At 38.9% G+C, this 17,482-nt stretch overlaps 1 protein-coding gene across 3 annotated transcripts in view; it reads right to left on the bottom strand.

Annotated features, from left to right (window-relative positions):
• Trpc1 (transient receptor potential cation channel subfamily C member 1) overlaps positions 1-16,112 on the bottom strand; it is a 107,397-nt gene extending 91,285 nt beyond the window's left edge. For 2 of the 3 annotated variants that reach the window (XM_045136789.1, XM_004663619.3), the window contains exons 1-2: positions 15,923-16,111; positions 5,078-5,232 (exon numbers count right to left, since the gene is read on the bottom strand). In XM_045136789.1, the coding sequence (XP_044992724.1) occupies positions 5,078-5,232; positions 15,923-16,097 (330 nt within the window). In that variant the 5' untranslated portion in view covers positions 16,098-16,111. Of the gene's footprint in view, positions 1-5,077; positions 5,233-15,922 lie in introns of all 3 variants that reach the window. The other variant, XM_004663620.2, reaches the window with a different exon arrangement.
• Positions 16,113-17,482: the final 1,370 nt, after the last annotated feature.

The following is a 17,482-nucleotide window of genomic DNA, read 5'->3' as shown; positions in this document are numbered from 1 at the left end:
TTAGGAAACTAAGTAAAATTATTACATTCTCAATAATTTTAATTTATGATGATAAAGTTCAATCACATTCAGAGATAATAGTAAGCAATAAAGATGTATGTGACATCATTCAATGCTTAAAAGGATAAGCTTCAGCTATAAAACATGTACAAATGGTATGCTATTTGATAAATGGCAATTCTGAAGAAAACAGTTAAAAAATTTTTAATCTCATAGCCCAGGCTACCCTGGAACTTGGGATCCTCCTGCCTCAGCCTCTCAAGTGCTATGCTTAAAGGCATGCACCACTGTTTTAAATATATACACATACACAAAATACTCCCACTACTTTTATTTTCCAATTTCTTTTTTCTTTTTTTTTTCTTTTTTTTTTGGTTTTTCGAGGTAGGGTCTCACTCTAGCTCAGGCTGACCTGGAATTCACTATGTAGTCTCAGGGTGACCTCGAACTCACGGCAATCCTCCTACCTCTGCCTCCTAAATGCTGGGATTAAAGGCGTGTGCCACCACACCCGGTCTTTGTTTTACAATTTCTTTTTAATTTTTTTTGTTGTTGTTCATTTTTATTTATTTATTTGAGAGTGACAGAGAGAGAAAGAGGCAGAGAGAGAGAGAGAGAGAATGGGCATGCCAGGGCCTCCAGCCACTGCAAACAAACTCCACACACATGCGCCCCCTTGTGCATCTGGCTAATGTGGGTCCTGGAGAATAGAGCCTTGAACCGGAGTCCTTAGGCTTCACAGGCAAGCACTTAACCGCTAAGCCATCTCTCCAGCCCTGTTTTCCAATTTCTTAACTAAGCCATTCTTTAATAAGATATCTCCCATGCATATGCTTATGCATTTATTCGGTTGCTGTTTTCCTTCTTGCCTCAGAATTTCTTTTCAACAATTTCCATACTCTTTCCTCTACACTCAGAGTAAGAAGCTATTTATTTCCTTTCCAAACCTATTTTCTACCTTCAAATTTTAATATTTTAGTGCTTTCCAATTTCCCCAGGAACTTGGTCCTTCACTCACAGGAGTGCCAGTACCATTTTCCATCCCTGTAACTTCCCCTCACTCTAGTTCATCTTTCTCTCATTACTCATTTTCTTCCTTGTTCCTCTATGCCAAAATTCTTAAATGAATGCTCACCTTGTTCTTTAATGACTGATGACATAATTTCAATATCCAGTGGCATTTTCTATCTGCTTACTTTTCTTGATTTCCAGACAAAATACTTTTTTTTCTATGGCTTTCACAATGCCACACCATCCTAACTACCCTGGGCTCATGCATCTGGTCTTCTTTAATGAATCTTTTTCCTACTAATGACCTTTTTGTTAAATATTCATGTCTCCAAGAACAAATCCACCAGCCCTTTTCTCATGGTTTCACCTACTCTCAAGGGGTCAGTGGTCTTCCTCATGCTTATGATGCCTGCTCTCTCCTTCTTTTGACACTTCTTCCCTCTTTCATCCTTTTCTCAGCTACCCACGTTTGATTTTCAAGTCATCTTAGACGCCTTCTTCATTGCCCCATTCAAATTTAAATATTCAATGAGATCTGTAAATTCTTCATTGACAATCCTCAAATATCCTCCCCACCTCTCTCACTGATGAACAAAACCCAGGGCATCAGGCATACCAAGCAAGGGTTTAACTATTAGATACACACCTATCCCTTTGTCTTTCCTTATAGGTACTATTATTTTTATAGCTATTCTTCCAGTTCAAGCTTCAACATCTTCACATCTGGATGACTATAAAAATTGTTCACCTTCCCCATCTCTCCTAAATTCAATCGCCAGATTTTTCTGTCTAGTAACACTATCTAAAACATCCCTGGACACATATCATACCCTTTATCAAAATTCATTTAATGACAAAATATATCACATGTCAAAAATAAAATTAAAAAAATATAATACAGACAACAAATTCATTTAATGAGCTTTGAGGAGAATGACTCAGTAGACAAAGTACTTACTGCACAAGCATAAGGACCTGAGTTCAAGTTCTGAGCACACATATAAAAGCCAGGCATGGTAGTACATGCCTGTAACCTCAGTGCTAAGGAGGTAGAGACAAGAGTATCCCTAGGGATTGCTGGCAAGCTTGCCTAGCTCATTAAGCGAGCTAGGTTCAGTGATAGATGCTGTCATAAGAAAAGTGGAGAGTGACGAGTAACTGAAGGGGACACCTGATGTCAACCTTTGGTCTCTACATGCCCTCCACACATGCACCCACATACATACAAACATGTAAACACACATTCATGCACAAATTTTTTTTTCATTTAGTGATGCTTCACTTTTATAAAACCAAAATCTTCAGCCTGCTAGTTTAGTTACTTTTCCTGACAATTCCCATTATATTATCCAATACTTTATTCAAAAAGGTTTTTTTCTCATTGTCTTAAGAATATACATTACACATGTCTTTGTTTATATTCTTCTCCATATCTCTTGTTTTTTACCTATCTGTTAAACACACACACACACACACACACACACACAAGTACACTAGAGTAAGAATATGTAAGAACATAGATCCTAAAGCCAGAACCTAGGTTCAAATTCCATGTTTGACATTGACAAAGTAAATCTGAGCAAGTCACTTAATCTTTTTGAACATCAGCTTCTTGTGTAAAGTAAGGATTTTAGTATCTACCTCAAAGGAGTGTTATAAAGATTAGATGATATATTTAAGGCTACTGGCATAGCTAGCAATGTTAACATTTCAAGGCTGAGCTCAAATAAACTTTCTTAATACATTTTTAAATGTGTTCTTGTCTTCAGTGCTGGGAATCAAACCCAGAGTCTCACTCATGCTAGGTAGAAACCTTCCTTGATAACTCCAATCCATAATGATCTTACTTTTTCTTATATGTCTAAAATGTTTACAATGAACCACGAAAGTCTAGGTATAAAATAGGGTTTCTCAAAAATAGGTCTAATAAAATTTCAATTGACTTTTTTCTGGTATGGTGGTAGCCATCCTGTGTAGGATACTCAGCAACATAAATATCCACCAGATGCCAGTAATAGTAAAACTAAAAATATCTCCAGGTATTGCTAAATGTCCCCTGGTACAGGCAGTAATTGGTTGAGAACTGATAAAACATATGATAAAGCACAAGGAACACTTCGTAACTGCAAAGCAATATACAAGCATCAAGCTTTATTACCACATAGCACTTATCAAATACAACCTCATACTATTTAATTCCTTTATAATTCACATGTACTTTAATTTTCTAATTCATTTTAAGAAATATTAGTGAAGAACATGTATTTTGCTTATCCATTTCCACAAGCACACCCAACCAAAGGTTTAGACATTTGTTGATGGACAGAATAAGACATAGGTAATCTGGACACAACACAGTGACCTGGAAAGAACATGGGACTTGCAGTCAGAAGATTAAATTCAAATCTTAGCTTTACCTTTACTAATTATAAAACTTTGGGCAATTCATTAAAGTCTATGAGCCTCAGTTTTCTGAAGTATAAAACAGAGCAGCTATATAGGCTGACTGTAACAAATTGTGATCAAGAATGTAAGAAGAACTAAAAGCAGAATCATTATGTACATAAAACCAGATAGGTTAAAACAAAAAAAAAAAATTATACCATAGTATTTCTTTTATCTAAAATCATCAAGGACTGAATTTCCTTATAACCTTATTTTCTAGGTAACTGAAGCTTATGCCTTTAAGTGTTTAATTTTACATTTTAAACCATTTTGATGGAAGTCTTCAGCTTTTAGAAGTTTCATATATTTTATATATATATATATATATATATATGTGCATATATATACATATATACATATATAATATTATATTCTTCTAAGATATCACAAAGCAAATATAATTTTACTTTTACTGGTCTAATCTATTGTTATAAATCTTAATTACTATTCTAATGCATAGCTCAGATATATAATGCTAATAACCTCTTTATTAAAGAGGTACCCTGTCTCATTTTGATCAGCTACCACTCTAATGACCCTTTTCATTGCATCTCTTATTCTTTTTGGATTAGAAAGTTAAAAAGTAGAATTTGCTAAAATGGAGGCTAAAATGGAATCTAAAATGAGAAAATGCAGCCATTGAAGGAAGCCCTAGTGGTGCTCCCCTAAACAAATTTAACTTGGAAACTTTATGGCAATGACTCTGTCTGCTCAGAAGCATGTCTTACTCAGTGCCTGGTTCTTAGTTGTGTGTTGACAGCTGAAGCTGCTGGTTAAGCAATTTCCTTTTCTACTCTAAGGCTATAAAGTCCTATAATGTAACATATTGTAATATAAATAATAGAGACATACATGGAACTACCTGTCTACTCAAAACTCTGTTGTACACGCGTCCTGATGTCACTCCAAAAACTGGCCTCATTAGCAATTTCAACACTAAAAGAGCCAGAATTCATGTATCATGGCCCATCACAAGTCAACAAAAACAGGATTATCATTAAATTTAGAATTCTTTTAAGACTTATATGCTTGCTTGCTTTTCTTTCTGAATGATATGAAGACAAACAGAAAGGTCTATTTTCCCCAGTTTTAAAACAAGTCACTCATATTTAGACAAAAGAAAATACTAAATTTTAAACAAAAAAGAAAATGTAACAAAACTGGGGGAAAATCAAGGACAAAACTATAACCTGTTTTGTGTGGTACATTTTCCATATATGCCTGCAAATAACATGGATCACAGAAAAACCTATACCCTTGACAATTCTAGAACACTTTTGGTATTTTTTAGTTACATAATAACAAATAGTGTTAACATAGGTAATAAAAATAAAATCATTTTTAGTAATTCATGATAATTTACTTGTAACCATTGTAGAGAAAACTGACATTAAGGAAGAAATATACAAATCAATTTAAAATACTACATTAAAAAAATCACTTTGGGGGGTTTCTTTTGTAAACTTCTGGTGGCTCGAAACCAAACAAGAGGTGAAGAAAATGAAAAAGGATGGGAAGAAAGAGGGAAAAGAAAAAGAAAGTAAAGTACAAGGAAAGATAAAAGCATGGCATATCTAACATTTTTTTAGAAGCTACTGGATAAAATCATCTAGCCTTGTACCTGACAACCGTAGTCCAAAAGAAGCTGTAGTATATCCAAGTTTTCGTTTTCAATAGTTATGGTAACAGCATTTCTCCCAAGCACATCTACGCAATTTATGTTCAAGTCACCTGAACTGTTTTCCTCCAAAATCTTTTTAACCATATAATAGTCACCTAAATAACAATATACAAACATAATTTAATATTTAAGACATATTAAATAAAAATGGCTGAAAAGAAAAATTTAGTTTGTTGAATTAAAAGATGAATGAGGTCCCCACCCCTTCCTAAGAATCAACTAGCAGGTCATGGCTGCTAGGATAAAGACAAACTTTATTTATTTATTTTTTTATTTTTATTTTTTTGGTTTTTCAAGGTAGATTCCTGCTCTAGCCCAGGCTGACTATTCACTATGTATTCTCAGGCTGGCCTCGAATTCACAGCGATCCTCCTACCTCTGCCTCCCGAGTGCTAGGATCAAAGCATGCACCACCATGCCCAGCTAGGGAGACTTTTTAACAGCGGTGTAGCCACTGCTAAGTTGCCCATGCTCTAGTCAATAACCTCCTACTATGTCCATGAGAGCAACCCTAATTAAACTCAGTAGATGATTCTAAAAACACATAAAAGGAGGAAGGGACTAATAGGCAAGAAGAAAGAGTTTATTGAGAGTAGGAGGGAGACAAGAGATGATTATGTGGAGTAAGTGTGATCTATGTGCATATATGTGGTAAACTGCTAAGATTAACTAATTTTAGATTCCTAAACTCATTTTTGCACATGAAAATGTACACAGAAACTGGATTTTCTAGATAAAAAGTGTGCCTTGATTAAATAATACATATATAAGAAGCAAATAAAAACTAGAAAAATTTTAATTGTGCAGCATGAAATAAAAATTCAAGGAGAGAAACTTACAGAAGATATGTTAAGCAATTTAATTAAAAAAATGCTCAAAAATGAAGTTTGGCAGCTAGGGAAAGAAATGTAAAGGATTAGTTTTATATCTCAGACACATACACATTGTGTCATACATCATAGTTGTTAAAAAGGAGACTGAAGTAGAGGATATTATAGTTTTCAGAGGGGAAACATACTTTTCAAAAGCAATATGAATATATGTATACTTTAGGATATATACAGTGAGGAGGAAAGTTGCCAGGAAACCCTCTTTACTCCTCCCTATCCCCCCCCTCTCTTGCACGCACACACGCACGCACGCACACACAATTATTGAAGCTATGTAGTATAAATAACGAGGTACTGTCCAGCTCAACAAAACTCTAAATCTTGACTAGAGCTAATGCTTGACTGGATAGTAACAGGCAGACTTTTCTGCCTGAGTATAGCTACAAAACAATAGTTATTCATGCCAGAAAAATGGAAACTATTTTTACCAAAAATAAGAAAAATAAAAAATCCAAAAAGAAATGCTAGTTGGGGGGGGAAGCCAGGTAGGATTTTGTTTCATTTTGCTTTTTAAATTTACTCCACAGAAGTCTACAAATAAGAAACAAGGAAAGAACAGTAAGGGTGGAAACCAGAAGGAAAAATAAATAATTTCAGGAGAGATAAAACGAAAACTAAAATAAATGGAAGAAAAATAGGTACCAAAATTTTATTTGTTAAAACTGCAAACTTGCTAGTATTTTTTAACCTTTGACCTTGCAGTCCCTACACATTTTGAAAGAAGTTTTCTTGATAACATATTTCCTTAATTCTCTCAAGAAGAAAACTAGTGACAAAATTTCTCCATACTACTACTACTACTACTTAACATTTGGACACTAAACTTCCATGGCAAAAACTTAACAGATACTTCATAATGATTTTAGTCAAAAACTATACCAATCATGATGAATAAATAGTCCCATCAAAAGTATTCACTGGGCTGGAGAAATGGCTTAGTAGTTAAGGTGCTTTCCTACAAAGCCAAAGGACCCAGGTTCAGTCCCCCAGAACCCACATAAGCCAGATACACAAATAAATAAATAAGAACAAAAACATAAAAAAAATTAAGTTATCACTATTGGGAAGGAGAGAGATGGCAAAAGAGAATAATGTGATGTGAATACGGCCAAGTTCCAGTATGTTCATATATTAAAATTCCCAATAAATTTTTTAAAGTTATCACTATGACTAGAAAATAACATTTAAGACCTTGTCTCAGATGAATCTACTCAGTATCTTAGTAGGAGGAAAATGTTACCTATATAAACTCAGCTTTGTCATCACATGTCTAGGTGAGGATTTTTTAAAATCTATCCTTCTTGAGCCTACTAGGCTTTCTAAACCTAAGGTCTTAGGTCCTTCATTAATTCTGCAATATTTTCAGCCATTGCTTCTTTAAATATTGCACTACTAAAGTTTATATATGCAAGTCATTGAAAATTATGCGCTATATTTTAAATAGAACAGGATAGCCTTAAATTTTAGGATGAGTATATATGTAAAAAGAGGAAACTTGAAATAGACAAAAGAAACTAGCTCTACAGCAAGGTCTCAATTTAAACTGTGTATGATAGATGATATTTTCATTTTATAAATTTTTAAGAGTTATGTGCCTCCCTTCTCTTTTTAAACAACTAAAAAGAAATGCAATAAAATCTACTTACTTTTTGGCAAAATGGATATATTTTTTCACAGAATGAAAAATAAACCCCTTTCCAATCTATTATTACATAGGAATTATACCAATTGAACATTTAAGTCATTTCAGTCCCTTCTCTGTGCTCCATAAAGACAAACAAAACAGTTCCAGCCACTCAAGGCTGCATCACTAGGATGATGCTCTTCAAATGTACACCTGGGAAAACTCATGGCTGCCAAGAGGCCACTGTTTGTTCCAATCAATGCTTGAGAACAAGAGCCAGTTTCCTCGCCACTGTGAAAGGACAGAAGTCTAACTCCCAGGCAGCAATCCAGACTCACTCACTCCCAGTGACCCTCTTCTCTATTTCCTCATGCTTCCTTTAAAACAACTACTTGTCTCAGTACAAACTGAACTCAGATTCAAGTCACAGACTCTTTTTCCTACAGTATTTCCGTATTCCTCATATACTACTTTATACTTATCAAGAGTCAACAACAAAATTATTTCAAAAAAAAAGGGACCATACAGTAAATATACTAGGTTTTGTGAACTGTGACATCTCAATCACAAACACTCTGACCCTTTTGCACAAAAGCAGCCATGAAGCATATGTGAACAAATGAATGTGGATGTGTTCCAATAAAAATGTCTATAGAGAGCTGGGCAGGGTGGCACATGCCTTTAATCCCAGCACTCGGAAGGCAGAGGTAGGAGGATCGCCATGAGTTGGAGGCCACCCTGAGACTACAGAATGAATTCCAGGTCAGCCTGGGCTGCAGCGTGACTCTACCTCAAAAAAACAAACAAACAAAAAATGTCTATAGGGGCTGGGGAGGTGGCTCAGTGGTTAAAGGCACTTGCTTGAAAAGCTTTACCAGCCTGGGTTCAAATCCCTCAGCCACCCATATAAAGTTGAACGGACATTCATTTTCAGCGGCAAGACACCTTAGCATAACTATCACACACACACACGCAAATAAATTGCTATAAATGTTGAAATTCAAATCATAACATTTCCATGTTCTTTTAATTCAAAAATATTTGAAGCAGCTGAGCATGGTGATGTAGGCCTTTAATCCCAGTATTGGGGAGGCACAGGTAGAAGGAACACTGTGTGTTCAATACTAGTCTGAGACTACATAAAGAATTCCTGGTCAGTATGGGCTACAGTGAGACCCTACCTCGAAAAACCAAAACCAAACAAACAAAACAAACAACAAACAACAACAACAACAAAAAAAAAAAATATATATATATATATGTATGTATTTGAAATGCAAAAAGCAGTCTTGGCTTCTAAGCTTTACAAACACAGGCAGACTTAATGACATGTGAACCAGTTTGCTCACTTCTGTTCTAGCTCCACCTATTTAACCCATTCTTCCCCCTGTAGCCAGAATAAACTTTTTTTAAATTATTTTTTATTTATTTATTTGACAGAGAAAGGAGAGGGAGAGAGAATGGGCATGCCAGGGCCTCCAGCCACTACAAACTAACTCCATACGCATGCAACCCTTTGTGCATCTGGCGTACGTGGGCCCTGGGGAATTGAACCTGGATCCTCTAGCTTAGCCTTAACTGCTAAGCCATCCCTCCAGCCCGGTCTTTTTAAACTTCAAAACATATCAAGTACATGACCATTGTGATTTTCTATCACCTTTAAAGGTCAAATTTTACTATGGTTTACAAGGCCCTCTAAGAACTGGGTCTTGTTACCATTCTAAATTTGCCTTGCCCCACTCTGCTGCTCACTATGATCATTCTAGACCAGTGTTTTTGAAACTGCAGTACCATGCAATCAACATAACAAGTCCCAGCCAGCAAATTTTAAAAATGTAACAGCATTTAAGATACCAGGTCTGAGGAGATTGATTGCTCACTGGTTAAAGGCTCATGTCTGCAAATGCCCACAATGCCTCCTGGCCTGGGTTGATTCCCTAGTATCCATGTAAAACCAGATGCAAATTGGTACATGCATCTAGAGTTTGCCTGACCTGCCCACCATACCGTTTCTCTCTGTGCTCATGAATAAATAAAAATATTCAAAAGAATCAAACAATGACAACAACAAAAGTACCAGGGGTAGAGTTGGGGAGATGGCTCAGTGGTTAAAGGTACTTGCTTGCAAAATATTGACAGCTTGGGCTGGAGAGATGGCTTAGCAGTTAAACGCTTGCCTGTGAAGCCTAAGGACCCTGGTTCAAAGCTCGATTCCCCAGGACCCACATTAGCTAGTTGCACAAGGGGGCACATGTGTCTGGAGTTCATTTGCAGTGGCTAGAGGTCCTGGCGTGCCCATTCTCTCTCTCTCTCTCTCTCTCTGCCTCTTTCTCTGTTTGTCACCTTCAAATACACATAAAACAAAAAAATTTTGAAAAAAAAATATTGACAGCTTGGCCAGGCATGGTGGCATACGCCTTTAATCCCAGCACTTGGGAAGCAGAGGTAAAAGGATTGCCATGAGTTCAAGGCTACCATGAGCTAGAGTCCCTACTTCGAAAAAAAAAAAATATATATATATATATATGTATGTATATATGTATGTATGTATGTATATGTGTATGTATATATATGTTGACAGCCTGGCTTCATTTACCAGAACCCAGATAAAGCCAGCTACACAAAGTGGTATATGTGTCTGGGTTTGTTTGTAGTGACAAGAGACATGCCCATTCATTCCCCTTCTTCCCTCTTTCTACCTCTCTTCCTCCAGCTCTGCTCACAAATAAATAAAAATATTTAAATATAAAATATATATATAAAAAAAGCCGGGCGTGGTGTGGTGGTGCATGCCTTTAATCCCAGCACTTGGGAGGCAGAGATAGGAGGATTGCCATGAGTTCAAGGCCACCCTGAGATGACAGAGTAAATTCCAGGTCAGCCTGGACCAGAGTGAGACCCTATCTTGAAAAACCAAACAACACCAAAAAAATAAATAAATAAAATAAAATAAATAAATAAACAAATATATATGTATTTTATATATATGTATATACACAAAATAAAGTGCCAGGGTAAGCCCAATTTCCCTTCTCTGTACTGTGATAAAGCCCAGAGAAACACAGGGAGAGGCTGGAGATTGGCTTAGTGGTTAAGCCACTTGCCTGCAAAGCCAAAGGACCCAGGTTACATTCCCGAGGACCCATGGAAGCCAGATGCACAAGGAAATGCATGCATCTGCAGTTCATTTACAGTGGCTGGAGGCCCTGACATACCCATTCTATCTTCCTCCCACCTTCCCACTTCTCTCTCCCTCCCTTCTTCCTTCTCTCTCTCTGTCACTATCAAATAAATAAATAATTAAATAAACAAAAAAATTTAAAAAGAGAGAAACATAGGGAGTTACAATGTCTATACATTCAGTTACTCCCTTAGCCTCCCTCAGCCTTTTAGCATGCATGGATAGGGTTTTGACGTGATTACCTTTTAGAATTTTCCAGAGGACAGATGGCTGTGCACTAGGAACATCCCATTTTCCCAATCACACATAGGCCATTTAGGTTACACTGAGCATTTGCTTCTTCCCTTCAAGCAGATCTACTACGTGCAAACATACTTTTTTTTTTTTCCTTACTGGCCCTTACTGGAGTTCAAGGAAGCATCTTCATTACAGAAAAACTTCTGAAGGATGGGGATGCATTAATTTATTGATAAAACTTTTTTCCAATGCCTTAACACAATTAGAAATTTCATGAACATATTTTGATAACACAGATAATAGCAGCAAATTAAAAATATAAAAGAACACTCTTATGGGATCACTACCAAGAAATGATAGTGAGGCAGCTAGCTTCCCAGTCATTTGTTTCATTAAAATAACTATAATCACTCCTTATGGCAACATTTCTCATCTAGTAAATCTTAAAACTTTGACCATTTAAAAAGCTTTTTGGGGGCTGGAGAGATGGCTTAGCATTTAACATAGTTGCCTGAAAAGACAAAAGACCCAGGTTTGATTCCCCAGGACCCACGTAAGCCAAATACACAAGGTGGCACACACATCTGGAATTTGTTTACAGTGGCTGGAGGCCCTGACACACCCATTCTCTCTGTCTCAAATAAATAAGCTTCTTTGTGTAAAGTCCTTAAGAGCTGTAACTAGTGATAATGTAAAATGTTTGTAGAATGATTTCTACAGTGCCCTCATCACCTCTTCTTTCTACAAATTATTCTTCCTTCACAGGGCATATCTTTGTATTAGATACTGCTTATAAACATAAAACTACTCAGCAATACTCAGTACTCTATATTTTTAATTCCCACCACTTTCATCTCTAACCTCACACCCTTCAAAATCTCTTCTCAAATAGCTACAACAAAAAGTACCATTAAATATATTAAATAAGGTGTTAATGAAACAGTGGGGAATAAGCCTTCCAGAAATGTTGCACATTTTAAAAGCATCCTTAGCCCCAAGATACACAGAGCTTATGTAGGAACTTAGCTAAAGCATCTTTCCATATAATGTAGCAATCATATTACCAAGGTGACAGAACACAATCTAGGATGAACCCAGACATACAGGTGAAGTTCTGCCCGCTTCCCTTCTCTGACCCCATGTTGAAATGTCAAGGGACTACCAACTAATAAAAAACTGGGGCTGGGAAGATGGCACTTGCTTACAAAGCCTGAGGGCCTGGGGGTCAATTCCCAAGCCACCCAAATTTTTGCCAGATGCAAAAATTGATGTGTCTGGCATTCATTTGCAGTAGCGAGAGGCCCTGTGTTCACCACTACCAACAACAACAAACACACACAAATAGGCAAAAAAAAAAAATTTAAAAATAAAACTTCAATTTCCCATAAATACTTCAAGAAGCTAAAGACTGAACAATTTCATACTTTTCTGCATAAGAACTGATTATCAACAAATTAAAGGGTTTACATTCACAAATGTTCTAAAATGTACCATCTACTCAACAGTTTCTTTAAATTAAAAATTAGTCTGACTCCTTGGTTTAAACACTTTTTAAACATTATCCTTTTTCCAGTTAGCAGGCCTGAGAGATACCATAACCTCTCACAAATATAATAGTCACTTTCATTACACTAATTCTCAATGAGGGAGAAAAAAAGACATGGTCTACTTAATACCTAATACAGTAGTATGTTTGGAGTGAGCTCTTATTTAACTAGCCTTTGCCTCTAAATGAAAGTCTCTAAGTATAAAAAGAAATGCATATACTTGCTAAAGAAGTTCATTTGGTAGTCCCAAACTTAACTTTTAATCACTGGAACAGAAAGCTTCTTTTGAAATATTTTATTTATTTGCAAGGAGGGGGTGGGGGATGGTGCACCAGGACCTCTTGAAACTGCAAACAAACTCCAAAAGCATAGGCCACTTTGCGCATCTGGCTTACATGGGTCTGGGGAATTGAACACAGGCTGTCAGGCAAGCAAACACCTTTAACTGCTGAGCCATCTCTTCAGCCCTGGAACAGAAACTTTCATTTTTTCCTCTACATCTCATATGAAAAAGAGCCCAGTATTACCTTTAGACCTGGACCATTTTGATGATCAATAACAACCATTACTAAGTGGCTCCTACTTGGAATCATAAACTATCTAAATCTATGGAATTTATTTACATAAAAGCTAATTATTACAAACCATACAATCTTTCCTGTCCTTTCCCTTTTTACTACTTAATTTGTAATACCTTTTAAAGGACCACCTATCCACTGCCAGTACATACAGTTATTTCATCTACATAAGCTTTGCCTTTCTAAATTCCTAGGTTTTCCTTGAGTTGACCATAATAAACACTTTAAACACATAGGACAGTTAAATGATAAGGACAATAGGTGATTTGCTCTGGGGCTACTAAAGGATAGCATGCTTGCTTTTGACTATTACTAGGTAAATGTAAGACACAGAAATCAAGGTTTTCTAAAATATCCACATCAAGCAAGTTTAATTTCCAACTAGTAAGTGTAAATGTAGACACCTTTTCTGGTATAAGTGATTGAAATTCATTCAATAATAACTAGTCTAAGTAACATGAAGATAACTGAGACATATAGGTACATATGCACATGCAGGACAGACCTGGTTTATGGAGTTCTTGTGGGGACTAAATGACCTGGCATTTTTTCTTTTCAAGGTTGCAGTGATAAGTTTCACACATGCTAGAAAGTGCAAGAGCACTCACCTATATGGCCTGCCCCTGTGAAGGATAACAGTGGTCTACAAAACACATGAGCACTTTGCCCCAACAACTTCTAAGTAAATGTGTGCCGTTTGACGTGATGAAGATTTCAATGTAAGAATGGGTGTGATAGCTATTCAAGAAAATTTTCACTTTTAGATTTGATTTGGGCAACACTAAAAAGATTTAACAGTGTTAATGAACACAAGCATGTGAACAAAAATGTATGCTCTCCTAACTTCAATTTTTGAAAAAATAAATGCATATCAAAACTATGTGCAAGAACTATTTTAGTTTTTTTTTTCAATAAAGCATGTAAATTTAACTTGCATCCATCCCCCAATCTCTCGAAAGTTCTTAATAATGTAAAAAGGGAAACTGGCAAATATCAAACTGTTTCAAGAGGTACTATAGATAAGCTATAAAGCTGTCAAAATGCTTTTTGAAATATATATGCAGTAATCCTAAGCATAGACAGCATACAAATACCTACCCCAATCCTACTCTATTGAGACATTTCTCCATCTGCACTTAACAGGAATATCAAATCCTTTTCTGGCATACTTTGTTTGCTTTAAATAACCACACATGATGAACTGGGGGGAAGCAGTGGCCACTTATGCATTCTAGTACAACACTCTTTTCCCTTCTTTCAAGGATCGTTTAGGGGAAGAACGCAGGTGAGCCATGCCAATAATACCCAATAATTTTGCATTATCCACAGGCCATAATTTTGTGACACTATAGACATACATTCTGCACTTCTTTTCATGTCCAAGACTACTCAAAAAAGGTGTCTATGGTGAATTTTAACAAATGCTTTTATATTATTATCACTATATGAAATGTTAAAGTGACTTGATAATAGAAATAGGTGGACTTTGTTCATGTCAATATGTTCTCTAAAAGTTGCTTAACTAACTGCTTTTTGGCCTTCTGGCAAAGATTAAGTGTAGTTGTGTAAAAATATAAAATCCTGCTTCAAAAGCTGTAAGTGGGGTAAGAAAGGCTGCCATTTACTTCAAACCCACTCACATACACAGGCAAACAAACGAAATCAAAACACCTGTAATTGTCTTTCCATAAGCTGTCCTCTGGATTCAGAGTTTCAAAGTCTGCATGGTTCTAACAGAGTTTTCCTAAGGAAGCATGGACATGACATAGCAAGCTGCATAAAGTCACAAACAGAAAAATTTCAATATTTTTTTCATATAGGAGATAAAATTCTGAGGGTAATCAAGTTCTTATTATTTTTATTATATGCATCCATCCCTCAGAAGCATGCTGATGTGATGACTTTTTAATGTGGCAATCAAACGGTTGATTTCTAGATTTTAAAAAAGCATACTAAAATATATTGTATACTTTTTTTGTTTTGTTTTGTTTTTCCAAGGTAGGGTCTCACTGTAGCCCGGTTGACCTGAAATTCACTATGTAGTCTCAAGCTGGCTTTGAACTCATAGTGATCCTCCTACTTCTGCTTCCCCAATGCTGGGATTAAAGGCGAGCGCCACCATTCCTGGAACATTTTTTGCCCTAAAATTATTTTTACTGCTTTTAACTCCTGCAAAACCTCTGGGACAATAAACCTTTGCAATTTAAAATATCAACCCTCAAAGGTGTTTCCGAAGTTTGACAAAAGTTTGGAGAATTAAGGCAGAATTTATCCAGTCCTGTCTAATATATGTATCTTCTTAGGATAACGGAACACCTAATACCACTCAACCACAGCTGGGCCAAGGCAATGGGCATCTGTCCCTAGCAGAAGAAAGGTTCTTAAAAGAGTAAGAATATAAGGGAAGAAAACAAAAAGGTGATAGCCCATAAATAAGAAGAATCTTAAGAGAAGGTCCTGGAATTTTCAGACTGGAGAGGGTCCCAGACTAGCTTCCCCCGGGGCAGCTGCGGCGGCGTGCACCAGCTCGATCGCGCGGTGAGGGGCAGGGCAGAGGCTGAAAGCCTGGGCTGGGCTGCCCCTTAAGCGGGCAGTGCAGGGCGCGGGGCTCCGCGGCGACCCCGCCCCCGCCCGGGCAGCCGGCGCGGCGGGAACTCGCGAACGCGGGACGGCCCGGGTAAGTTGAGGCCGGGGCGTCCAGGGGCGCAGGAAGGGGCCTAGCTCTCACCCTTGTCGCACGCCAGCAAGAACAGCTTCTCATTCAAGGTGTTCTCCTCCTTCACCTCCCGCACATCCTTCAGCGCCATCACTTCGCCGGGCGACGAAGAGGAGGACGGCGAGGAGGGCAGGGAGGAGGAGGAGACGCCCGAGAGGTCCGTGCTCGGGTACAGGGCCGCCATCATCGCGGCCCACGACGGCGGCAGGCCCGGAGACGGAGGCGGCGCCCTCATCGGCCCCGGCCCGGACCCCAGCCCCGCCCCGGGGGTGGAAAAGGGGTGCGTGGTTCCCGCGGCCGCCTCGGCGTGCGGCCCGTTGGCCCCGCAGGGCGTCGCCTCCCCGCGCAGCCAGCACTCGCCCTCCACCGACAGCCCCAGGCCGGCGGCCGCGCCGGCGCGACCCCGGGGCCAGCGTCCCCTGCCCAGCCGCCGGCGCCCCGGCCGCGCCGCGCCGCGCCCGTCCGGGGACGACAGAGAGGAGCGCGCCAGGGCGGCAGCCGAGCGCGGGGCCGTGCCAGGAGCCGCGGGGGCCGCGCCGCGGGGCGGCCCGGCCGGGGGCGAAGACGAGGTCGGCCGGAGAGGAGCTCCGAGAGCCGCTTCGGAGAGCGCCCGGCTCCCGGCGGCGCCCGAGGAAAGATGTTCGCGACTCTCCTCACGTCATCTCCATCCCCGCGCCGGCGACGACACCGGGGCGGGCCTGCGGCAAGGCCGGCTCGGGGGGCGGGGCCTGGCGGGGCGGGGCGGGGCCTCCCGGCTCCTGGGCGCGCCCGACCGCTCTCCACGCCCAGGGTGCCCTGGCAGGTGGTTTTCCCGCCGCCAGCCCTGCTGCTGCACCGTGAGTGTGCAGCACTGTGCCACTGAGCCTCTGAGATAACGGACGTTTAGTTGAGATCCATGGAGGAATGGTCCAAGTATTTCCCATGCTGATGCATTCTGCCTGCAGCCGACAGGAGCACCCCCCCCCATGCTGCCAGACTTGGAGAGTTTATTTCTAGTGAGCCAGTGACCTTCATTTCTAAAGGTTATATTCTGTATGTGTTATATATAAAGTTTATGAGCTAAACTTGGCTTTAATATTCCTCGTGCTACAGATGCCTTCACATGTAATAAAAAGGTTACATGCAACCATTGGATGAGCAGATATTATGGATGGACTATCCATCAAACGCATTTTATTACATTTATCACTTCTAACTTGAAAGATGGATCTATAGGCAACAACTAACTGAAGTTCAGTAATAAGTGCAACTTCTGGGCAGAAGAGGTGGTTTAGCAGTTAAAGTGCAAGGCCTAAGGACTCAGGTTTAATTCCCCAGGACCCACGTAAGCCAGATGCACAAGGTGGGGCATGCATGTGGAGTTCATTTGCAGCGGCTGATGGCCCTGGCATTCCCATTCTCTCCCTCTCTCAAGTAAATAAATAAAAATAAATACTTTTAAAAATAAGTGCAACTTCCTTGAATAACTTATTTTTAATTACACTTTATTCAAAGCGATTAACCACTATACAAGATTGTTTTTGTCTCCTATCTTTAAAAGTTAAGGAGGGGAGGGTTAAAATTACATATCTC

Source organism: Jaculus jaculus, chromosome 17 (genome assembly GCF_020740685.1).
Source record: "Jaculus jaculus isolate mJacJac1 chromosome 17, mJacJac1.mat.Y.cur, whole genome shotgun sequence".
NCBI lineage: Eukaryota > Metazoa > Chordata > Mammalia > Rodentia > Dipodidae > Jaculus > Jaculus jaculus.
This window is presented reverse-complemented; position numbering and strand designations above follow the sequence as displayed.